At 36.9% G+C, this 16,564-nt stretch overlaps 1 protein-coding gene across 2 annotated transcripts in view; it reads right to left on the bottom strand.

Annotated features, from left to right (window-relative positions):
• Positions 1-16,564, bottom strand: part of EMCN (endomucin) — a 104,292-nt gene that overhangs the window by 6,369 nt on the left and 81,359 nt on the right. For both annotated transcript variants that reach the window (XM_036886903.2, XM_036886902.2), the window contains 4 exons: positions 15,773-15,868; positions 9,594-9,618; positions 8,425-8,486; positions 3,488-3,561 (listed from right to left, as the gene is read on the bottom strand). In XM_036886903.2, the coding sequence (XP_036742798.1) occupies positions 3,527-3,561; positions 8,425-8,486; positions 9,594-9,618; positions 15,773-15,868 (218 nt within the window). In that variant the 3' untranslated portion in view covers positions 3,488-3,526. The remainder of the gene's footprint in view (positions 1-3,487; positions 3,562-8,424; positions 8,487-9,593; positions 9,619-15,772; positions 15,869-16,564) is intronic.

A 16,564-nucleotide genomic window follows, 5' to 3' on the forward strand; every position in this document is an offset into this window, starting at 1 on the left:
TACAGGGAGGACTGCAGAACAGGCCCCACTCTCAAATTTTAAATTAGTTTGTTGGATGTGCTACATCTGAGGTCAGAAGGTCTTCCCAGATGAAAAAGTGACTTCTTGGTGGCATTAATGAAAGAGGAGAGAATCTGATTTTATTCTGCTTAGAAAAAGAATGTCATCCTCGCCATCTGAAGTCCTTTGTGATTCACCACGGGAGACAAGACCTCCATGATCTCATGCCTTCTACTGCTTCAGATTCATTTCCCAGCCCTTCTGGCATTGAACTATATCCTCTCAGCTAGTGCTTTCAACTGTCTATAATGAAGGACCAGGTTGGTTGTTTAAAAATTTCTAATCAGTTTCATTTTAATATCTTAAAAAACATAATAACATTAATGGATGCTGTAACAACATCAGATTGTTGTAACAATTTGTAGATGCTTACGTTCTGTTCTGTACTTAATCTCACTGTGAAGAAGTATCAGTGGTTCACTGACCTAGCCAGAGACATGCATAGTAGAGCTCTCAGCTAAAGAATTATTTATAATTTCTTTTATACCATACAGTTTCACAATACTTTGCATTTGTACATGCTGTTCCCTGTGCCTAGAAAAACCTAAGACCACTTTTTTCTTATCTTGTAAGTCTCAGCTGAAATACTACCTTCTCTCAGAAATGTGCTTTGCTTACTCCACATTTTTATGTAGAGATTCTGGCCTTAGCAGAAGTTCTATGTAACAGCAGATCAATTCCTTTAGCTGTGTTATCCTTATTAGTCCTTGTCATCAGAGAATTAATCTCAGAAGAAGATAACAGCAGACATTTGCATTATAAATAGGCACAAATATGCATGGAAATTCATGTACCTAATATATCATTAATCTTTGATTCCAGTGGCCTTCAGAACAACACAAGCTATTTTTGCACCAGTAGTAATTTCTAGGGTGGTACCAGCTAATAGCTTGGGCCAAAGTGAATTTATATAGGGAAAATTTAAACCAACATAATCCTTTTCTTATTCTCAAGAAATTATGGTCCCTAAACATAGCAATAAATCTGCAGTGAAAGGATAATGTTTTTGAAACCCCTATCAATCTCCATCTTATTGATGTGAGTCTCAGAGATTTTACAACTAGTATAAATTGATGAATTGGTATCAATCATGTCCATATAGCTTTTACTTTTTTTCTCTAATTATTTTTTATTGTGGATAAATTCATGTTCCCACTAGACAAAGCTTTGCAGAGGCAAGAATCATAGATTGTAAGTACTTTGGAATTACTGTCCACCAGATCACATACAAAACAATACTCTGCACAAAATAGATGACCCACATGCTGCAAGTAGCAAGCATTAAATATATCTAGATTTTTAATTTGAGACGAACATTTTTTGCATGGTGAATGCTTCTATATTAGTGTTTGCAGTTGCATACAGATCCAAAGACTTCTTTTCCTGAATCTTCAAGTTCCTATTTATTAAAATATTCCTATTTATTCAGAATCTCTGAGTTCATATCTGATTTCTAGTTAATAACCTGGACAGTAATTACTCATTGTTTATTACATCCAAAGTACAATGGTAGCGCAGAGAAATACATTGAAAAAAAGTAAGACAAATGGACAGTAGAATGGACAGATATCAACTTGTTTCTTCCCATTACTTTTTGATCATTATTCTTCAGAACAGCATTACATCATTCCAAAATTACACAGAAGAGCAACAGAAGCTATCTGTTTCTGTAGATCTGAAGACATGAAATCAAGGCTAGGAATATTTTTAAAGTACAAATTGAAAGGACTCACAGGTGGACAGTCATTTATTTTGTTGAGCTTGTTTGGGTCGGCACTATGCCTTGTCTCTTATATACCTTTACTTTTTCTTTCCAGCTGAACAGACGATTTTGTCTTCACCCAGATTGGACAATTAGTCACTAAGATTGAAGCCCTTTGGTAATCTAGAATGCATCCTTTTGCTCTCCACATTGTTGTAAAGAAACCACAGCTGGTATGGAAGGGGGTTTTCCATGCACTAGCTAGGATCGGACTACACATCTCCATGACCTTCTCAAACCTGTCCGCTTTTGAAACTTTGCATCTGAAACTGCCCACTGCCAAAGGATAGGCAAACCCCAGATTCCTCTCATCTTGATGCACACCCTGCTGGCTAGAGAGGGATGGAATTCTGATACCAACCAGATATGTCTTGGTGGCACTCCTCTGTCTCTGTCTCCTTCTGTCCAGAGAAGCATGACAGACATTTATTCAACAAGCACTTGCTGAGGGTCTGTAACAGCACCACTCTAGTGGCTGGGCAGTAGATGTGGATAGTGGACACAATAATTTCCTCCCCCTGGACACTACCCAGGGTGACTACCAATGTGATCAGGAATATATATATTTATGTTTTCTTTGGCTTTTTTACTATTTGTTGCCAAAGGGTAAATTATTCTGCAGATTCTTAAAAGAATCAAACAGTAGTTGTGATGATGCTTAATTTAATGCTTCTGTGAAAACTAAAGTCAGAAGAAAATCTCCTTACCCAATTCTAGGAAAGAAAAGACAATCCCATGCTAAGCTTGGAGGATTAATTCCAGCAGGCCTGAAATTGGCCTAAGCTATTTTACTGAAATAAGAAAGTACCTGAATTGCATGGACACCTGGTCAAAGCACAGAACGTGCAAAATAGCAATGTTCCTTGTAGCCATAGTTTTGAGAGGTTTCATTTATTAATTAACAATTACTGTAATGAGATTGATCATTCATATCTAGTCTCATTGAGATACCTGGAGAGCTCTGTCACTCAGCCAGTTATAAGCAAATTATATATGCAATATACTTACATGCATATATTTGTATAGCAACTTGTCGTTGTATATGCCTGCATGACCAGCTAAGTATAGAAACCTCAGCTGAGACGGCATTTGAATCACTTTGTTTGAGGTGCTTTGTGCACACATCCATACTTGCTGTACCCAGAGGAAAAAGTATGACCTGGCCTGGTAACATCCTTACAGTGGGAGGACAATTGACCTCCGGGCCTCTTTGGCCCCTTTCCCCGAGCCAGCCTTTGGCTTTGATGCACATCCTGGCATTAGTGCACCTGCTGTGTCACATACTTTTGCTGCAGTGAATTCAAATTTGTAAGCATTGTTACTTGGGTCTTTGTTAGTAACAGAGCCATGTCTAACCACTGCTGCTAGTGTGTGTATACTGACCCAGGCACAGGCAAGTCATACATATAAGAAAACATTCTCAGGAGGCAGTGGATTGTGTCATTCCTGGATAGGCAGGGCGACTGGAAGAATCTTCCACAGCCCCTCAAACACTAATTTCTCTGGCAAATCTGTTGGTTTTTAGACAAATAGGCAATGATGCCTTCCCTGACACAAACCATTAACTTTTCAGCTTACAAAAGTCCTTAAAAATAATCTAAGCTGCAGCTGGCTAACAAAGCAGATATTAATGAGCATCTCAGTGAATGAAATTAGGAAACTCACATATTTATTGCTCAGGTGTGGGGAGGATTCATCAATCTGTCAGTTCTTGGTTTTCCCTTGTGCAGAGTGCTCACCTAAAGACAGAAGAAATGCTTTGATCCATAGCTCAGAGAGTGAATATGAATGAAAATAAAGTTTCTTAGCTTATGTTTTGTTTTTTAAGGAAAGTCCTATTTCTCTGCAAGAATGTCATTAGAGCTACAATTTGCCTCTTGGTATTGTCTGGAAAATTTTCACCAAGATTTATGAGCTCTTTTGGGCCACCTTCTGCCTTTGCCCTAAAGGAGTAATGCTAACTAACTCCCTGGGAGTAGGGAGTGGGGTCAGCTGGGAGGTGATAACAAGAGAGGCACCCTATCGAATGAGTTACTATTTTTGCATGTTCCACGAGCTGGATCTGCCAAAGCAAAACTATGTCATATACTTAAAGTGCCATTTTATCAGGGAAACATTCTAGGGTTCTCTGTTTAAATAATTCTGTGAACGTTTTGTGAAAATGAATTTATAGGCCAATATGAATACTTAGGTGGCTTATAGAACAGCACAAGGGAACGTTACTCAAAATAACAGTGTTGCATTATCATCCAATCTAAAGATAAACTTAACCTAGGATGAGTGGAAGCTGAGAGACCCCAAGCATTTTTACCTACCCCTGGATTTGTAGTCACACATTTCCCATCACCTGTGTCTTTCAGAGAGATTCAAGTATCAACAGTAGTCACATTATATAAAAGCAATTGGGTCAAAGTCTCCAGCTTTGAAAATAAATGTTATTGTTTTGCTATGACTTTTTTCTGCCAGTTACGAAACCTGTCTTCTGAGGACTCTGCTGATGGCCCCTGTTACCTGCATGGTTATGGCGAAAGGAAATACTCCCAAGGACCTATGAGTAGAACAAACATGGGGCTCTCCTTCAAGAATGCCTTAGGATTGAGCTCTGAGAAATATCAGGCATAGTGCAACAGCCCTCACTACCCTGTCCCACCACAACCTTTTGCTCACTACTGTTTATTTTGCAGAAGGACAGCCTGGAGTGCATGGTTACGAAGTACAGGAATGAAAAGTGAATAAAATAAACATTTACTGAACCACTGCTGTCTTCCAGAAGTCATGTAAATCAAACCATAAAATCATTACAATTCTTAGTATCTCCCTCCATGGTCTAATAGGGAATAGAAAATGTGAGAAAGATTCAACAACAATATGACTCCAATAACAGTTATAATAATGATATCTATGGTAAAAGCCAGTGAGACACCAACAGACATAGATAAAAACAATTGGAAGGAAATACTCGAAATGCTAATTGTGGTTTGTATCAAGGTTGCACTTCATGAATAATTTGTAACTCTTTCCTATTCTCTCTTTCTCTCCATTCTCTATTATGCATAATGTGGTCAAATATTAAAATGGCAGTTTAAGCTGTAAAGAGATACTACAATACAGTAATACGTATTGATTTGCCAATTAAGAGGAGGGAAAAACCATGTGTTGCTGGGCCAGTCAAGGAAATGCAGGAAATGAGCCAAATATTGAAGGGCTGAGTACAGCTTTATAAATTCATGATCATATTGCTCTTTACACTTTTAGTCATTTCTTGCCGTTAATGAACTTTTATTTATACAAATTAGAAAAAAAAGGTGACTGTACATTAATGAGCAATTACCAAAATACAAATAGCATTCATATGCTAATAATGTGTAACCACCACAGTGGCGGGGTTTTCTAAGCAGAGGAATATAATAAATTCAGATCTGATTTTTCTTCCTCCAAATGGTTCAAAATTAAGAAATGCTTTGAAACTAAATTCAGAGATAGTGTGTGGATTTATGTATTCTTTCACTAAGCAGTTTTCTTCATGATTCTGAAAGTCTTCAGTAATAAAATGAGATACTGTATACTAACTTTCTGAGATGTGATGTAAGTGGGAAACACATTTAAAATGCATCGTGTCACATGTATATTTGCAGTCAGTCATGATGATGTTTAACTTGTCAAGATCTCTTGCTAAAGAGGAGTGGTATCTTATATGTTCTCAGCAAAGACTCCTTGATCTGCTGTGTTTGACACTCAATTTTTTTTTGAAAGCATACTGTTGTTATATTTTAGTAGGCTTCCTCTATTACATTAAAGGAAATCTCTACTTTAATCAGCAGAAGAATCCTGCTTGAGAGAGGACATATTTAAAAGGAGTAGGGAGTGTGGTTGTATGAACACTATGTAGTAATGAGAGGAAGCTTTGGGGCAAGGAACTGCCTTATATATAGGGAGAAAATGACCAGTATACTAACTATGGTTCACAGAGGCTTCTAGAAGCCCAGACAAGGCAGCATCCACTGGCATTTCCCTTGAAGGCAAGTTGCTGCCAAACTCTGTTTTCTTGGAAACATGATTTACTGACCTCTAGAATGGTGCAGTTTTTTTTGAGATATAAGACCAGAGTTTATAACTTGAAGTACTGACCAATCCAATGAATTCTTATGGCCACTAAAACTCAATTTTCATTTTGGTTCCACTTAGGCACATTAATTAACACTGTAGTTCTTAGGCCTGAAGCAAATAACATAAAATGTAACAATCATCAATTCTGAGCAGTGAGTAGTCAGTTATTTGTTCCATCAAATTCTTTTCTGTATTTAAAAAATTTCTAAAAACTTTTATATAGATGATAATAGAAAATTGGGCTAAACCCATGAACTTATATCAAGCCTAATCATTTCAGCTTTTATTCTAGTTATAGGGAAGATGTCACTATTGGGCAAAAGATATTTTAGTAAATATAATAATGTAATATCTGTTGAGTATAGTGAACATAGTTTTATAAAGAAAGTACATTTGAATAAGTTCAAAAGGCAATGGAAAGAGATTTATTTGTGAGTGTTTCAGGATCCAGACTAATAAAAATTGTGGTAGCACAGAGAGCATTCAGAGATCGCTATGTTTTAGATGATTAATTCTATGTTATTGAAATCTACTCTGAATCCCCAATTTCAGTCTTGCCTTATCACCAAATATTTTCCGTGGTAATCAGCTGGGTTGACTATTGAGAGGTCATTTTATTAAAAGAGGTGTTATTCCTAAAATGAGGTTGGCAGAAATAAAAGTACTAGAAGATAGATCTTGTTATTTCCATGATAATTTTCCTCCTAGGAAAAAGAAAGAAGCTCAGAGTTAAGGGTCTTCTTAACTACCCCGCCATAGTCTATTCCACTTAATATTGCAGTTCTAAGAGAGTGGGAGGTAACCAGTTAATGCAGAATTTCCTTGGGCTGAAAAGAAGCATCAGATACTAAATTAGCAACCAAGAGACACAAGGTTCTGTTCCCCTCTGGAAACCTCAATTCTGGTGTCAGTTGTCATTTCCCTGGTAGAACTGTGGGTTAGAGCAGTGGTCCTGATCCCAGCCCCCTCCCACAGGGAGAGTCAGGGACTCCTACCTGGAGGCTCCTTCCAAGGCTGGTTAGTGCACCAACGCATGGCCTCAACTGCCTGAGGCTGCGGAGCATTTTATGACATTCCCAGGGAGGAAGGGTGAGTACATGAAACTATTGTGATGCTTGCATACAAGCCAAGGCAGATTCTGAGAACTCTTCTTGAGAAATGTGTAGTCGCGCTCAGGATTCTTGATGAGCTCATTCAAGATCACACCTCATTTAGGTTGCTTTCCCCTTGACCCAACAGAATAGACTTGGCTACTTAGTCAAGACTAGTGAGTAGCCAGGGGAGACATCTGAGTGGTTTCCAGTAATCCTAGGAATGAAATTTACTCCTTTCCCCATTCACATGGCTACTACCTCTGAGGGACAGGTGTGGGAATACAGGAAACATGTATATCAAAGAATAGTAGAGATACAAGGATGAAGGAGGTCTCTCTAAAAATAAAATGATGCAAGAGGGGTTTGGGCATGTCTCTGCCAATTATGGGTGCCCTCAAGTCCTATGCTTCCCCATTTTAGTTGGTTTTGGTTAGAATCTCCTACCTGAAATCAGGACCACATTCAGTCTTCGGTCTCTGGCTCTTAAACTGGGACGATATTTATAGCTTTTGTTTTACAAAGTAGTCTCTTTGCTACGTATTTATGACATACTTTATAATTCTATAGCTCTTACTTTCCATAACATCTGTATTCTGGATCTATAGGTAGAATTGAGAAGACTCAAGAGTATAAATGTATTAATGTTACTTGATATTTAAATTAGACCACAGGGGTTGATTTGTAAAGTTAAGAATTTCTTTTTATTTATCTGTCTTGTGATATTGATGTGCTAAATAGTTGGTCTATTCAAAGCAAGAAAATAATCTGTGCTTTCTTATTTTTAAAAACTACATCACATCTTGTTTTTCATTGCTCTTGATACAAATATAACTTCTACACATTGTATCTATATTTTGGAAAGTTTTTAAATATCAAATCAAAATAAAAACCTAAGAAATTGGAAAAAGAAATGTAAATTTTATAAACAGGGAATTGTGTTTTGTCCTTGCTGGGAAGCTCAATTAAAACTATATGAAATGATACAAAATATGATGTACATCTTAACTGATGAATCCTGTTTCCAGTCCATTATACATAGCCATTACTGAAAAGGAAACAAAATAACAGTAATAATAATAATAATGATAAAAAAAACCATAGTATGCTTAATGTTTTTTCTGTTACTACTGCAGAATAGAAAATTCCTCTAGCCACCACCTATTTTTTAGAATATATCTACACATTATAAAAAACGACTTCTAAAAGCCAGATAGTCTAACAATCTTACCAAAAATAGTATTTATAGGGTTTATCTTTCCTTTATAGGAATTTTATGTTTATGGGGAGTTACTAATTGACTTTTTCTAAAGATGTTAGTTTTCAGTATGTGTCACAGGAACAAAATCCATGTTAGATTTTGAAATAACCATGTTTCATCTAATCAGCAATCTAGGAGCTTACCGGGCTCATGAGAAATTGTCTTAACAGTGAGAAGCTTCACACTCTCTTTATCAGATTGAGGTCTATTTGGAACAGAAAACATGAATTAGCATCACAGTAATTAGTATTGTATGTCTGTGAAAAAAAGTGAACATGATATAAACAGAAGGAAGAAGATAAACAGCATATATATTTTTGTGTGTTTCTATGGAAAAACCTGTGTTTCTTTACAGAAACACATACACTTTTACAGCACTATCTTCTGGAATCAAGCCCATCAATCTCTGTCATTCTGTTATAGTAATGATCATCAGATAAACATCAAGATGTGTCATAAGAAGCACTTGTCATAAGGTCCATATTGCACAGGTTTGCAGTCCTGAACCATGAAGAGGAAAATGTAGAAATGTTTCCAAACCTTTTGGGCTGATGCTAAGGTTCAATTAATGGTCCTTCCATGAGGTCCTGGATATTGCAGTCCAGTGCCTGTCCTGTCTATTTTAACGGAGTCCCCACCAAGCCTTTCTCAGATTCTGAACAGTTTTAAGCCCCAGTTCTTTCCTTGGACATCTCAAGAGCCTCTACTTCTGAGTAAGAAGGGTAGATGATCTCAGCCTATTATTTCTAAAGTTCATAGCCTGATGAACATAAAAAAAATCAACACAAAGGCAGGCTGCAAATTCAGGTCAACAAAGAAAACTTAACCACTGATTTGTTTTTGAAATTAAAACAATCAGTCTTTTTGCAGCCCCTTAATTCTAGCAGTTGGCTGGATTGGTAACACCTGCTTTGTTTGTTTTTAATAAAGTCAAAGCAGAATAACCATCTACTGTTGAGGTAAAGGCACTCAGAGCTGTCTCAAGGTGGAGGCATGATTGTTTCTTAATTGAGATAAACATACTGACAATTTCACTGGGAAAACTATTTTAGAACTCTATGTATCTCTGTCATTTTTCCTTGTAGTTATATTCAGTCTATCTTTGCATTTCATCTTTTAATTTCACATTTTACTACTTTATCCAAGCTTAAGAGTAATCTTCTTTAGTTGTTGGAATTTCTCTGTTGAGAGACTTATGACAAATATTTAGTCAAACTTGATTTATAATGCTTTTTTTTTTTTTTTAAGTAAAGCATCAGTACTTTTGGTAGGTAGGGTTAGAGCTTCTAGAAAAAAGTGTGGCATTACTTACTGGTCATTTCCATTTTCTGGAGTGCCTAGGAAGGAAGAGAATTGTTATTAGTGTTGCAAGAAGCTTGGATACAAAAAAACCAAAAACACATACCTAAGACCCCTGCCACCTTCTGCGCAGAGATCTTTCTTAAGACAGTTTTTAAGTTTTTTATCTCCCCTGCAGCCCACTGGCCATTTTCTCAGATATGGTTACTACTGATGCCTCAGGTATGGAAAATAAATTCATGGGATAGTCCTAACTAGGCCAACTCCACTGAACTTAGTTCTGGACTAATTTTAATCTTATATTTTCAGATTACTATGTGGAACTACTACCCATTATTGTGCATCCCACAGACACCAGCAAATGTCTCAGTTTACTTCAGCATGTCTGAAAAAAATTCCCAAAGTATTGAATTACATTTTTATGCTAGGGAATTGAATTTTTGGCTTTCCTTTATACATTGCTTTTTCTGGGGACACAAATTATCATATTTGTGGTGATCTACAATGTAGATTGTAGAGAAAATGAGAGTTCCTGTGGCCGGGATTCTCACCTGGCCCTGGTCGGCTTGCCCACTGCACATGTGTGGGCAGTATGTTACTACTGACTCTATAAAGAGCCCTGTCCAGTGCTCTGGGCTGCAAGGCTGCAGGAGAGCAGAGGCAGGAGTGGTGGCAGCACCAAGGACAGAGACTGAGACAGCTGTAGGGACAAAGAGGCCTAGAGGCAGAGACTGGCTTGCTGCATGCAGACTCACTCTGAGAGGACAGGATTCTAGCACTTGACCTGCCACCGTGTGAATAAAGTTGGGTATAAACCCTTTCACTTCAAGAATATTCCATTGTCATTTTTTGGTCTCACCAAATCAAGAGTGAACTTGCCCAGGACTGAAACCCATTGGCAAGACAAGGTATTACCTCTAACTGCATCTGAAGCCTTCTGATTCAACCTCTCAAAGTGCCCTGTGAAATGTCACTGTGGCTACTAACTGCACCTGATCTTTTGTACACTTTGCCATGCTGCTCCGCAAGGGCCTGGTACAAAACAACATGGGCTTAGAATGAGAACTCAGAATGATTCACTCTGCACAAGAGCATAGCCTAGGGAGCAGATGTTGTGGTCAAACCTTGCATTAATCTGTGGCCTATTAGGCAAACTAATATAATCACTTCAGGTCCCCTTTGTTTGGCATTGTGCTGTGGTTTTATTCCATTGCTACTCAGCTCCTGTTTCTTGGATTTCCTTTCATCTCTAATCTAGCACTTGTTATTGAGGCATGCCCTTTGAGTATAACTCTCCTGGCTTTGACCATCATTTTTTATAAAGACCTAATTTTCACTAATAGACTGGCTGCTTTATTTCTGTCATTTGGGCTAAAACACCCCATCATAATTCTTAATCCCTAGGATTTAATTCAGGGTACCATATGCTGTTCACCAACTAAATCTAACCATATTTTCCCTATCATCAGTAGGGTTTGAACAGCATTTAAAAATCCCTGTTTGTAAATGTTGTGTCTATGGCTAGGAATGCTCATAGCCCTGTTTCAAAACCAGTTGCTATTCTATATGCCCATGTGGGAAAAGTGGAAGTTCCTATGGCCAGGATCCTCACCTGACCCTAAAGTACTTGATGATGTAATTTGCCTACTGCTAGGCTACTGCTTCTACACCTGTAGGCAATGAGCTATTATTGACTGAGTCACTGTGTAAAGATCTCTGTCCAGTGATTGGGAAGGAGGCTGAGACAAAGGAGGATTACAGACCTGCAGACTGTTGAATGTAGATGTGATTCTAGTGCTCGACCTACTGTTGGGAAAATAAAGCCAGGTATAAACCCTTTTAACCCAAGAATGTTCTGTTGTCATTGTTCAGTCTCACTGAATCCATAGTGAACTTGCTGAAACCCTCAGGCAAGACAGCACATTTTATTATTCTTCCTTAGAATACTGTAATACTAGTTTATTAGCAGATAGATGCATATCAGAATACTCTCTACATGTATGTTGTTCTTATTCAAGCTAAAGCTCAGACTGCTGTCAACATTATCCAGATAAGCTTAGTTTCATACCCAAACCTCTGATTTATGTTGCTTTCCAGAGAGCTGTATGGGTTTATGAATTTTCTTAATGAAGTCTCACCCACATACTTGAGGAGCAATTAATGTGTTTAATGGTGCTGATTTAATGATAAAAATGTTGTCAATTCTGTTTGGAAAACAAGGTTAACAATAAACAGATGGATTTGGTTAACTGTACAATTGCAAAACTTGGTTATAAATTCCCATGTCTTCAGAATAACTCTATATACTGGTAGGAATTCTATACAGTTTTTTTTTCTGAATGATCCAGTTCATCCATATAGTCCTTTTTAATCTAAAATGTCGACTTTTCAAATAACTTACTTGCAAATCTTCCTGTGCACAGCAGTTTTCCAGTGCAGGGCATTTTTATAAATGGATTTAGCTCACTAATTTTTGTACCTATTGTGTATACTCACCACACATGGGCTTCAACTTGGACAATTGATTTCCCATAAAGGATGAGATTAGTGGTTCAGAAACTTAGAGAAATTAAACTGATTTATAAAAATGTTATTTGCCCTATGGAAACTGAGGAAAGAAACACATTTCAGACATTATTAAGAAGTTTATTCACTAACTCATAAAGGGAAAAGCACTGATTTGTTTTCTATTTTCCGCTAAGAGCTAAAATGAATGCTGTTTCCCTTCACTGTCAGGCTTGTGTGCCAAACCATCCATGCTGCGCATGATCAGAGACCTGCCTCAGGAACAACAGGCGTTCGTATCCTGGGGACACGTTGTCCTTGGGGTAGAGAACAATTCAGAGTATATAGCTTAAAAAATAATTGATTTGGAACAAAACAGCAGCAGAATCACAGAACCCAAGAATGGACTAACAGTTACCAAAGGGAAAGAGACTGGGGAGAATGGGAGGATAGGGAGGTATAAGGGCAGGGAAGAAGAAAGGGGGTATTATGATTAGCATGTATAATGTGGGGGGTGGGGAAAAGGGGAGGGCTTTGCAACACAGAGAAGACAAGCAGTGATTCTACAACATCTTACTATGCTGATGGACAGTGACTGTAATGGGTTTGTCGGGGGGGGACTTGGGGGTAAGGGAGAGCCTAGTAAACATAATGTTCTTCATGTAATTGTAGATTAATGATAACAAAATAAAAAAAAGTGGTCCCACCGAAGAAAAAAAAGAAAAGAATGATAGTGCCACACAGAGAACATACCCAATGATTCTGTAACATCCTCCTGTGTTGACAGATAGTAACTGCGTTAGAGGGGAGTGAGGATTTAATTATGTGGATAACTGAACCACTGTGTTGTGTATTTGAAACTAGTATAAGTTTGTCTATCAATGATACTTAAATTAAAAAAAGAATTTAGTGGTAAAAGAAAAAGAATATATAAAGAACTCTTACAACTCAGTAAGACAAATCTCTCAAAAAAACATGGCCAACAAATATTTAATAGATCTTGCACCAATGATACATGCTCAGTATCAGTAATCATCAAGGAAATGAAAATTAAAACCACCATGAGCTAATAAACACTATATATCCACTAATATGACTTAAATTTGAAAGACTGACAATACCAATTTTTTAGAGTAAAGAGTGACTGGAGCCCTCATACATTTGCTGGTGTAATGGAAAAATGTACTGTCACTTTGAAAACCAGTTTGGTAATTTTTTAATAACCTGGAAAACCCATTCTTAGGTATTTATTCAAGAAAAATGAAAATATATGTCTATATAAAGACTTGTATATAAATATTTCCAGAAGCTTTACTCACAATAGTTAAAAGCCATCCAAATATCCATCCAACAGTGAATGGATAAACAATTAATGGTATAGACATACAATCGAATTCTTCCCAGCAAAAAAAATGTATTAGAACTACTGATATATATAACTATTATAGATTTATTTCAAAGTTGTTATGGGAATACCACATACAAAAAACTATATACTGTATGGCCAAATTCTTATAAAATTCTAGAAAAGGCAAAACTAGTGACACAAAGTAGGTCAGCACTTGCCTGGGCCCTGGAAGGGAGTGCGGGGAGTGACTGCAAAGGGACAGGAAGAAATGTTTCAGATATCAGTGACAGATATATTCTCTTTGACTGTGGAGGTGATTATACAATTCTATGCAGTTGACAGAACTAATTAATTGAACTGTATACTTCAAATGCATGAATTTTGTTATATGTAAATTATACTTTAAAAAAGCAGATTTAAAAACAAAAACAAAACAAAAAAATAATTGATTTTTACTTTTAACATCATATAAGACTTAGGTAGAGTTCTGTAAATAAAATATTTAGAATTAAAATGATGAAAAGGAAGGTTCTATTTTACTGAAAATTCAACTCAACAAGCATATAGTAAATATTAAGGCTCTGCTAATATGTTATGCATGATGCAATGTAAACAATATGTGGTTTGTGGCTTGGAGAGGTTGCCTAGTGTGAGCAACTGAATGTTTGTGCCCCCTAAAATTCATATGTTAGATTTTAATGCCCATTGTGGTGGTATTTGCATGTTGGGCCTTTGGAAGGTGATCAGGTTGTGAAAGCAGAGTCTTATGACATTAGTGACTTTATAAAAGAGATCCCACAGAGCTCTCTTGTTCCATCCATTACATGAAGATGCAGTGAGAAGGCATCTGTCTACAAGCCAGGAAGAATGCCCTCATCAGACACTGAATCTGATGGTGCCTTGATTGGTCTTCTCAGCCTCCAGACCAGTGATAAATAAATGTTTGTTGTTTAAGCCCCTCAGGTTATAGTATTTGGGTTAAAGCAGCCTGAATACACTAGGAGACATAAGACTCACAGGGGAAGCAGGCACATAGAGAAGTAACTATACTATAGTGTGATGAATAGTATCACAAAATTCTGTTGAATTAGAAAATAACATTCTATTCTGCTTAAAGAGATGGTGTTATAAAAAAGATCATTCAATTGGTATTTGAGCTAGATCTGAATGGATAAATTGGAGTTTAGGTTATACAGGTTAACTGATGGGCTGGACATTCTAGGAGAAGGAATAGCATAGATAAAGGCAAGGATCATGATACTCCATTACACAACCAGGGCAGGGGTCTGGGATGGAAAGAGGTTGTTAAGGATAACAGAGGGCAGTGATGAGCCATGGATCCTGAAGGGGGCAGCTGAGGCATTGAATGAAAAGAGAGCTCAAGTCCCTGGAGCAGAAAAGAAGACTGAATGAAGACTGAAAGAATCTGAGCAAGATAGGGATTGTAGCTAATAACAATGTATTAGTATTATTTAATTAATTGTGACAAATATACTATATCTAAGTAGGATATTAATAATAAGGGAGACAAGGTGTGAGACATATGTGAACTCTATTTTTCAAGTTTTCCATAAATCTAAAACTATTTTAAAATAAAAAGATTATTTAAAAAAAGAATAAACACTATACTGCAACTATGTGATATATTTAAGAGGCAGATAGAAGAAGAAATAGCAAAAAGAAAAAAAAGCAAAGAATGGGGATGTAAAAGATAACAGTGGCATTTTAAAGTAAAGACTTTTAATGCTGTTGGAGAGATTAAGGAGGATAATAAAGAATTGTCAGACTAAAATCCTACTAAAAATTACAATCATGTTCAATCCTGAGAAACGGATTAGCAGAACAAACAGCCGTGGAAGACACCTTCACTGAAGGAGGGTGTACCTGGGTAGGTGGGGGGAGAACTGAGTCACAGAACACTCTTTTTGAGAGGATGGACCCTAAACTTAATATTTAGCAAGACTTACCTTGATTCTCTGTTACATGGGCATGGTACAGATCTTCCTTAAAGACAAGGTATGTCATTTTATGCCATCTTTACTACCATATTACCCCGATGAACCACAAAGCTGGGCTTATTTCATTAAAAATAATTTGCCCATATTTGATAGTATCTGTGGCTAGTAATTGACCCCTATTTGTCCATATTTGATATTATCTGTGGCTAGTTGTTAATCCCTACTCTTTACATTCGTGGCCATTCTTGTGGATTTCTCTGTCCCATTCCCCCTATTTCTTTCTGCAATCCTTCTTTCCCCATAGGACTTTAAATTCAACTTTAGATTGAACACATATTCACCTTTCGGTAAAACAAAATGAAACAAAACACTGTTACCTACCTGGGTCTGTCTTCCAGCACATTCGATACAAACCCACAAGAACAAACACTGAAAGTGTTATCACAATCAGAACAATAACCACTGGCAAAATAATACCTAAAAAGTATCAGAGACATGGTCAGTTAGATTGGATATTGAATTTCACAATAAATAGCTTACTAACTGAGCAAAAGCATACATGCTTCCTTTCTTCTTTAGACAGCATTCTATTAAACATATTTCGGCTTTGCAAAGAAGATTTTATCTGATAAAGGTTTTTCTCTAGTTGTCATTTCTGGTCTATCCACTTGATGTCAGTCTTGCAGCCTTTCTGAAAAAGAGCTCCAAATTTAAGTAAGACAGTTCCTCACCTTCCTGGAGCCTGGAGACCGGAAGACTGGAGGGGCAGAAGTTGTTCTCTAGACCTATAGTCAAATCTGCATTCACACATTATATTCTTTACTGTTTTTTAATGAAGTTAATAGGAAAAAAAAAAAGAAAAGAAAAGAAAAAAAATATAATGGGACTGTTCTAGTCATAATATGGGCTTCCTAAAATCTCACAAATATCTTTCCATAATAATACCTTAAAACTAGAAAAAGCATAAAATGGCATAACTGCGTGTAAATGGATATCACAGTGGATGTAATTTCTAAAAATGAACAACTTGGTTGAAAAAAGATATGCATGTGTGTGTGTGTGTGTGTGTGTGTGTGTGTGTGTATGTGTGTGTGCATGCATGCATGTGTTTGGGTGCGTGGTGTTGCTGCAAAAATTAGGTTGAGTTTTTCCTGTTTTTATTACAAGGACGGT

Source organism: Manis pentadactyla, chromosome 5, assembly GCF_030020395.1.
Source record: "Manis pentadactyla isolate mManPen7 chromosome 5, mManPen7.hap1, whole genome shotgun sequence".
Classification (NCBI taxonomy): Eukaryota; Metazoa; Chordata; class Mammalia; order Pholidota; family Manidae; genus Manis; species Manis pentadactyla.